General features: G+C 43.5%; 1 protein-coding gene across 1 annotated transcript in view; it reads right to left on the bottom strand.

Moving 5' to 3' along the window:
- Positions 1–278: 278 nt before the first annotated feature.
- Positions 279–9,345, bottom strand: part of LOC132897874 (A disintegrin and metalloproteinase with thrombospondin motifs 14) — a 93,504-nt gene continuing 84,437 nt past the window's right edge. Inside the window, exons 20-22 of the mRNA XM_060939127.1 lie at positions 8,558–8,687; positions 5,739–5,816; positions 279–1,870 (exon numbers count right to left, since the gene is read on the bottom strand). Of these exons, the coding sequence (XP_060795110.1) occupies positions 1,296–1,870; positions 5,739–5,816; positions 8,558–8,687 (783 nt within the window). The 3' untranslated portion in view covers positions 279–1,295. The remainder of the gene's footprint in view (positions 1,871–5,738; positions 5,817–8,557; positions 8,688–9,345) is intronic.

Raw genomic sequence — 9,345 nt, 5'->3', positions numbered from 1 at the left:
AATCGACATCATCATGGGCACAATAGCTTAAAAAAAAGCTCAATGTTCTGTGTTTGAGTGAAAGGACTGTTGAGTTTTGCCTGGCACAACTTGACCTAGAAGCGAATGATGAAATGACCTGCGAGCACAAAGGAGTGAAATCATCATCACCACCAAAAAAACCCCCAAACCCATCCCACCCGTCATTCTGACTCCAGCTGTGAGCATCACTGACAAAAACAGAGAAACAGATAAATGATGTACCATCACTTCTTTTCCTAACATTTATATTTACATGTTTACATACTTCCTACAATTTTTAATACATAATAAATATTAACATTTAAAGCTCTCATTCATGTATATACAAGAACTATACAATAAACAGCAAGGGTTAAACTTTAACACAGTCGTCATGATGTTCTAATTATTCCAGGATTGCTTTGTTATGCTAATCGCTCGCTACATGCGTTCCTAATGCTGACTTTTACATTTACACTATATACAATATTACTGTAAAAAATCCAAACTTTTTCTGAGCTCCAGAAAAAAAAAGCATGCATTGAAATTAATTTCACAGGTAAAATGGAAACCCTGAACTCCAGTCCTGGGAAACAAAATGAACAATAAGAGCACCAGGTAACGCTTCATCAACTGCAGCATCAGCTCACCTGTACGAGTCCTACAGCCGTCCGACGTAGAAACAGTCAGGTCTAAAAGTCCGAGTCTATTACCGAGATTAGATTAATTATGAAAATGAACACAGCTGATACTTGATTACGCTTCTTTAATCCTTTATGAGCTGATCTGCTCATTAAATAATACAATATCTTTAAAAAAACAGCATTAAAATAAATCGTTCCTAAATGTGACAAAACCCACGTTTTTAAACCCAGCCCAGTCCCACTTCATGTACAGCAGGAGTTAGACAGATGCATCACTCGTGTCCCCGGGCTTGTGCTCCGTTCCCGTCTCGACTTTTAGACCCGACTGTAGTTGTGTGTGTTAACCATCCTGGGTTAGTCAAGTAGTTCTGAAGCACTCAGAAAAAAACCAGTCGATCAGTCCAGTCTCTGAACTTCACCATGTTATTCATAGTAGTTAAAAAATTACAGCACCTTTTAATGTGTTACATGTTGTAGAGGATTATGGGAGATGTGGTTTTACACAGGTGTAGTTTCATCCTGCAGGTTATGTGGTTAGAAATCTGAGGTAACCCATAAACTGGCACAGAGTGTTGACAGACAAACAGGAGGTTGTTTCATCGGCACCATGCAGTCAGCACCATTACTAAAAAGCACCGCATCACTTCCTGATCATGTGACCACCGTTAAGTTCCTGTTGGGGGTGTCTGTCTCATTATCCATTCCCGTCGAGACTAAAGTTGGTGAGACTAACGTGCTGTTACGAGGTTCTACTTTCTCCATCTTCTGGTCCAAGTCCTGAGAAGGCTGAAGGGTGGCATTGATGCTAACGCTAGTGCTAGTGCTAATGCTCGTACTTGTGCTAACATTAGCGCTCAGCTCTGGAGGTAGAGATGAAACATAAAGTGGAGAAGTCTGAGATGGAACCTCATCAGGGTTAGGGCTTGAAGTCGCTGTAATCAGACTTGGTGCAGTGGACTTTGGTTCGTTATCTTTAGCATTAGCTTTAACGGTTAGCAAAGATGGCGTAGTCAGTAGAATGGAAGGCTTAGCGCTGGAGGGGAGGGGGTTAGAGGAACTGTTGTGCTCCACCGAGGAGGGAGTGTATAAATTAGGTGGTGCTGGGGTCATTCCAATTTTCTTATTACAGGATTCGCAGCACAGCTTATTATATCCAGGAATAGAACAGTACCGAGCAGAGACCTCCATCTGACAGAATATTGATTTATCATGGAGACAAGGTTCATCTGGGAGAGAGAGAGAGAGAGAGAGAGAGAGTCTTTAGGATGTAAAGGTTACTTATATGATCACATATGAACTTTGACATATATATATATATATATATATATATATATATATATAATGTGTGTGTGCGCGTGTACACACCTTTACGCCCAATACAGACAGAAACACAGTAAAACAGTCTATAGTTTGTAAAGCACTGAGGTTGAAAGGTTGAAATTGTTTATCTGTTATGGTGCTTTGCACGTCGTCTTTCTTGGTCTTGTTTTCTTTTCATGTCAACCTTGCGACAGATGTTGAGGGTAAAGGCCAATTTATGCTGACAACGCAGTCCTCGCAGATGGTGTCGCAGATGGCGTCTGCGAAGGGGGGGGCTTCGCAGACGCTCTGCGCGCACCTCCCAAAAATTGTGACCACCACAGACAGCCTCGCAGACAGCGTCGCAGACAAGAGGGCTCTGATTGGTCCACTCTACATCCGCTGTACACGCACTTCCGCATCCCTACTTTCCCGGTTTGGTTTGTTTTCACGACCGCCATTTTTAAAAACATGAGCGAAGATGGAGCAGCACGAAGAGCGGTTGATCGAGATAGTGAGGAAGTACGTACATCTATACGACTCCAGTTCTAGTCATTATAAGTAACCGGAGGATAAACACTCCACTAACCACACCCACCAACTACTCCTAGCGATTTCGCACCTCCTTGCGTTGTGGCGGTGAATAACATCGCGCATGCCTATTACTCCCCGCTCAACAATAAGTTACAACTGTCTGCGAAAAGCTATCTGCGAAAGCCTTGTCGCAAGAGCATGCAGAGGCCTTAAGGGCTCTCCACTTGCTGCGATCATTAACCGTAGAACTCCATTCTGCCATAGCCTCCCCACGCTTGAGAGCACTTTTGTAAGTGTCTTTGTAATGAAGTAGTGGCCAACCAACTTTTCTTGTTCCATCAGCCAACTCGCCATGCAGTAAGGCCTTGGTCGGTCTATCATCATCCATATGGCAAACATGCCCCATCCAACGGAGACGATTTCTGACCAATTTGATCTCTATGTTTTCAACATTAGCTTCTTCTTGGACTTCCTCATTTGTGACAAAATGATCCCATTTGATTTGCAGTATAGACCTTAGGTGACATTGCTGAATGGTTCACATGTTTTTGGTGAAGGGTTCATGTTTCATTGCCATACAAAAGAAGAAGGGTACGGTAACACACTGGTCGTAGCCTTTGATTTTAGTCACTGTATTCAGATCCCTGCAGTCAAACACTCTTTTCCACAGATGTCCGACAGCACAAGAAGCACTTTGTATTCATATGTTGATCTCTTCATTCATCATACAGTATAATGTATTCAGTATAATGGCTGAAAATAGTGCAGCTGCAAATTGCCTGGTCTATAGTTGTAAGGTTTAAGTTCTTTGAGTGCATTTCCTGTGGTTTATGTTCTTGAGGACTACGTTCCTGGACTATAATTCCTAAAGTTAAAGTTCACTGATTATAGCTCCTAAGGTTTCAGTTCCTGAGTTATAGTTCTTGGACTATAGTTCCTGAGTTTTAAGATCCTGGTCAAACCTCCAGCAGAGAAGAGGCTCAAATTCAGGAACAGCTTCCTACACTCTGTCAGAGCTCTCCAAGACAATCCCCACAACCGGAGGACAACACTTTGGTCTGAGCATCTCTAGAGTGCACCACACAAGCTCTCTCTTGATCCCAAGGAGTCCCTTCCATCTGGCTCTAGTGAGGCATGGCCCTTTTGGATCTGTCTCAACCACCTGAAAACTGCTAGTGGAAGATGCCAATCCCTTCTGCAGAGGTGGGGCTATAACGATGGCAACGTGACCTGTAACTGCGGGGAGGAGCAGTTTGTGGAACATCTCCTGGTCTGCCCTCTCTTCCCAGAGCTACAATGGGGCAAAAAAAGTATTTAGTCAGTCACCAATTGTGCAAGTTCTCCCACTTAAAAAGAAGAGAGAGGCCTGTAATTTTCATCATAGGTACACTTCAACTATGAGAGACAGAATGAGAAAAAAAAATCCAGAAAATCACATTGTCTGATTTTTAAAGAATTTATTTGCAAATTATGGTGGAAAATAAGTACTTGGTCAATAACAAAAGTTCATCTCAATACTTTGTTATATACCCTTTGTTGGCAATGACAGAGGTCAAACGTTTTCTGTAAGTCTTCACAAGGTTTTCACACACTGTTGCTGGTATTTTGGCCCATTCCTCCATGCAGATCTCCTCTAGAGCAGTGATGTTTTGGGGCTGTCGCTGGGCAACACGGACTTTCAACTCCCTCCAAAGATTTTCTATGGGGTTGAGATCTGGAGACTGGCTAGGCCACTCCAGGACCTTGAAATGCTTCTTACAAAGCCACTCCTTCGTTGCCCGGGCGGTGTGTTTGGGATCATTGTCATGCTGAAAGACCCAGCCACGTTTCATCTTCAATGCCCTTGCTGATGGAAGGAGGTTTTCACTCAAAATCTCACGATACATGGCCCCATTCATTCTTTCCTTTACACGGATCAGTCGTCCTGGTCCCTTTGCAGAAAAACAGCCCCAAAGCATGATGTTTCCACCCCCATGCTTCACAGTAGGTATGGTGTTCTTTGGATGCAACTCAGCATTCTTTCTCCTCCAAACACGACAAGTTGAGTTTTTACCAAAAAGTTCTATTTTGGTTTCATCTGACCATATGACATTCTCCCAATCCTCTTCTGGATCATCCAAATGCTCTCTAGCAAACTTCAGATGGGCCTGGACATGTACTGGCTTAAGCAGGGGGACACGTCTGGGACTGCAGGATTTGAGTCCCTGGCGGCGTAGTGTGTTACTGATGGTAGCCTTTGTTACTTTGGTCCCAGCTCTCTGCAGGTCATTCACTAGGTCCCCCCGTGTGGTTCTGGGATTTTTGCTCACCGTTCTTGTGATCATTTTGACCCCACGGGGTGAGATCTTGCGTGGAGCCCCAGATCGAGGGAGATTATCAGTGGTCTTGTATGTCTTCCATTTTCTAATAATTGCTCCCACAGTTGATTTCTTCACACCAAGCTGCTTACCTATTGCAGATTCAGTCTTCCCAGCCTGGCGCAGGTCTACAATTTTGTTTCTGGTGTCCTTTGACAGCTCTTTGGTCTTGGCCATAGTGGAGTTTGGAGTGTGACTGTTTGAGGTTGTGGACAGGTGTCTTTTATACTGATAACGAGTTCAAACAGGTGCCATTAATACAGGTAACGAGTGGAGGACAGAGGAGCCTCTTAAAGAAGTTGTTACAGGTCTGTGAGAGCCAGAAATCTTGCTTGTTTGTAGGTGACCAAATACTTATTTTACCGAGGAATTTACCAATTAATTCATTAAAAATCCTACAATGTGATTTCCTGGATTCTTTCCCCCCATTCTGTCTCTCATAGTTGAAGTGTACCTATGATGAAAATTACAGGCCTCTCTCATCTTTTTAAGTGGGAGAACTTGCACAATTGGTGGCTGACTAAATACTTTTTTGCCCCGCTGTATACACCGCTAAGGACTTGGAAGCCCTGAATCACCAAGCCAGAACACGTGTCCATCACTAGACAGGAGTCGTGTAGCAGCTGGAGAAGAAGAACCTCAGTAATATACTGATGGCTGTTTTAGTGCTGTTACTCTGACTGCTGGAAAAAACCATAAAAGCCCAAGTTCTGTGAGTTCTTATTTTTGAATGTATCATGGAGAACTATGCTTTTAAGTCAAAAACAGAGTACAAACTGAAGATCTGTTTTTTTGCCAGTTATTGACATGAATCTCGAAAAGCTGTCACTGATTGTTGTAATAGAGACCTGGAGTTAGCGATAGGATTTTCTCTCCTGTGAGTGTATTGATGCGAGTCACTCACTTGAGATCTTATTGATTTCTCCATCAGCCGTGTCGTTATCCAGCGAGTCTGCAGTAGGGGTGGAGACTGACGGCTCTCCTGAAAAACAAGCGGGATTTTATTGTCATTCATCAATATAGCTTGTAGAGAATAAAACAGAGAGTTGTTTCTCCAGGATCAGGCTGCAACACAGCAACAGCACAGTGCAAGATTAAAGAAAGTGCAGATACATAAAAGTATGGGACGAGTGGAAAAAAAATCACTAAATACACAGAACGATAAATACACAGGGCAGGAGATGTGAAGTGTACAGGACAATGGACTGGTGCTGTGTGAGAAAAACCCACAACCGAAACGGATTTACGGAAGCCCAAAATGTTCAACACAATACGTTTTATCTGTTATCTTAGGGAGCGTTTTACAGCAGAGCAGCAACAAATAACCCTCTTTTTTAAAACGTTACTACGTTTTCCAGATTATAAGATAAAATAAAATCACCTGCTAAATTATTATGACTTATCCCACAGTGCTGTTGTTGAATTCTGTGTTCTGCTTGGTGTGAAGGTATTGATTAATTTTCTACATCAGCATCACAGGTTGATATTAATGCACTCGTTTTAATGTTATTGCTGCTATAGTAACAGCTCATTCACAGGGACTTTCACACAAAGTAATTAAAACATGTAATCACTGATAGTGTGACATTTCTTTAAGTAGACATTTATTTTAAAATCATTTACTCCCATCCAACAGACTGAACTAATTTAACTGTTTCAAAAATAATCAACTTGTGTATTAGATCCATGACATGCACATTTCCTCAAATTTCCTCGATTAAAAATACACAGTTTTTTCCTTAGCACTGGCTGTGTACCTAAGGCCCCATCCACACGGCAACGGATTCAGGTGAATCTGATAAAATTGTTTATCGTTTCGGCCTGGCGTCCACATGGCACCGGCGTTTTGGGTGACCCAAAACGATATTTTTTGAGAACGGGTTCCAGAGTGGAAAAATCTGGCAAAGGCGCCGTTGCGAAGTCGTCTGGATGAGTAGAACGGATTTGTTTACGATGACGTCACAACCACATGACTAGAACAAGCAGCACTCTCGCGCGCATCATTCGTAACAACAGCAACAATGGCTTTTAAATAATTTTAAATAATTATTTTAAATAAACAAGTAACTGAACCATTTCTTGAATTTCTTTTTTTTATTGGATAAGACTGCTTTTCAAAATGTTCACACACAATATAAAAAGTTATATAAATTATATAAAAATGCTTTTCAAAATGTTCACACAATAAGAAAATTAAGTTATATAAAACTATGCACACTAATAAAACTAATTTGTACACACAGAAGGCACGATTTCCTCGCGTAGTCGCAGCCATCTTCTTCTTGTTGTTGTGTGTTTGTTCCTGAGTGCTTCACGCCGGGTAGAAGAAGGGGTTTATGTGCATGCGTCCTACTTCTTCTATTGTTCTGGTGTCTCCGATGGGACCGTCTTACAGCGCACGTAGAGGTGTGACATGTGTATTGCATCGTTTTTAGCAAGCGTTGCGTTGCCATATGTACCTGATATTTTACTGATCCGTTGCCCATGTGGGCGTGATTTTTTTTTACCCGCTAAAAAAAAATCTCGTTGCCGTTGTCGTGTGGATGTAGCCTAAATCTTTTAAACTAGCATACCTCGAGCCTTATAAAGCTAACTACTGACCAATATCTAACCCTTTATCTCAGAGATCTACATATTTGCATAAGAATTACATTCATGAAATCCTTCAGTCAGGATTGAGGCTGATCAGGGCTGTGTCTCCTCACTTGTGTTGCCAGACCTCAGTGCCGTCCTTGACACCAAAGATCATACTGTTCTCCCTGAAAGACTAGAAAATGTTGTTGGCGTTAAGGGGACATCCCTCTCCTGGCTCAGGTCTTATCTGACTGACTGTCGATTAAAAAGGTGCAGGCTCTTTGTTGGTACCTGGAATAATGAAGGCTACAGCAGGGGCAGAGCTTTTCCTTACAAAACCCCTCAGTTATGAAACAGCCCTCCAATTAGTGTTGAATAAGTCAAAGGTTAAATAAGGCACAATTCTGATCAGATGCTGGTTTCTCCATTCAAACAAAGCCGACATCATCTGCCCATATAAAATACGCAGAACAACATGTCCTCCTGGTGATCAGACTGCTTCGGGTCCTATCACTCACTCAGCCTGTTGGTACAAAGCAGAAGACGCTCAGCTGCTGGAGAATCAGTCCTTCTTGAGAACTTGCTATTTTTCCACAATCACATGCAATGTGTTGAATAAAACAAGGCTGGAATTCCATCAGGGGTTTGTTTGTGTTTGAAACAGTGGTCCTGGTACTACCACGTCCACATCTGAGGTTCCTAATCAGAAGGTGTACAGGTTATATTAATGCATTCATTCTAATATATTATCGTTTCTATAGTCTGTTCACGTTGACTTGCAGCAGACGCACCACATTAACAAATTAAAAACGTGTGTAATCAGTGATGGTGTGAATGTTTCTGTAAAGAGATGTTTATTAGACATTTACAGAAGGAGTCTATAGTATCAGAGGTAAAGCTGGAACTTTAAGTTTTCCGACGTCTTCAGGACAGAGGAGAATTCCTTCCTGAAAGCACTCCACACTGATGGCATCTGGTGTAGTGTTTGTTCTGTGAGTGCAGATTGGCACTGCAGTGTCTGATTATATTTTTAATCCAATTCTAAGGATTTTCAAATAGAAATGTGGCTTAATGATGAACAGCTTAGTATCCGAACACTTTTAAAACATTCATATGCGTTTATAGTCTCTCTCTCTCTCACACACACACCTGGACATGGTAAGAGTTTGCAGATGGACACACTCTCAGGTTTTTCTCCTTCACACTGAGCGGAGGTGTTTTCTGAAGATCTGCAGACGACCTGACGCTGCTGGATTCCCTCACCACACGTTACAGAACACTGCAGAATAAAACACACACACCTATTGTTGTGAGGTATTTCAGCTGACTTGTGTATCTCACTTACCAATATAAAAACTTTGGGCTTGGGACCAGCCCATCCTGTAGCTTGTCCCGAAACCTGGTCCATCCCCTCGCCTGTCCTGTAGTCTGGTCCATCCCCTCGCCTGTCCTGTAGTCCGGTCCATCCCCTCGCCTGTCCTGTAGTCCGGTCCATCCCCTCGCCTGTCCTGTAGTCCGGTCCATCCCCTCGCCTGTCCTGTAGTCCGGTCCATCCCCTCGCCTGTCCTGTAGTCCGGTCCATCCCCTCGCCTGTCCTGTAGTCCGGTCCATCCCCTCGCCTGTCCTGTAGTCCGGTCCATCCCCTCGCCTGTCCTGTAGTCCGGTCCATCCCCTCGCCTGTCCTGTAGTCCGGTCCATCCCCTCGCCTGTCCTGTAGTCCGGTCCATCCCCTCGCCTGTCCTGTAGTCCGGTCCATCCCCTCGCCTGTCCTGTAGTCCGGTCCATCCCCTCGCCTGTCCTGTAGTCCGGTCCATCCCCTCGCCTGTCCTGTAGTCCGGTCCATCCCCTCGCCTGTCCTGTAGTCCGGTCCATCCCCTCGCCTGTCCTGTAGTCCGGTCCATCCCCTCGCCTGTCCTGTAGTCCGGTCCATCCCCTCG

Source organism: Neoarius graeffei, chromosome 14, assembly GCF_027579695.1.
Source record: "Neoarius graeffei isolate fNeoGra1 chromosome 14, fNeoGra1.pri, whole genome shotgun sequence".
Taxonomy (NCBI): domain Eukaryota; kingdom Metazoa; phylum Chordata; class Actinopteri; order Siluriformes; family Ariidae; genus Neoarius; species Neoarius graeffei.
The sequence above is the reverse complement of the archived record's forward strand: the minus strand, read 5'-3'. Positions and strand labels throughout refer to the sequence as shown.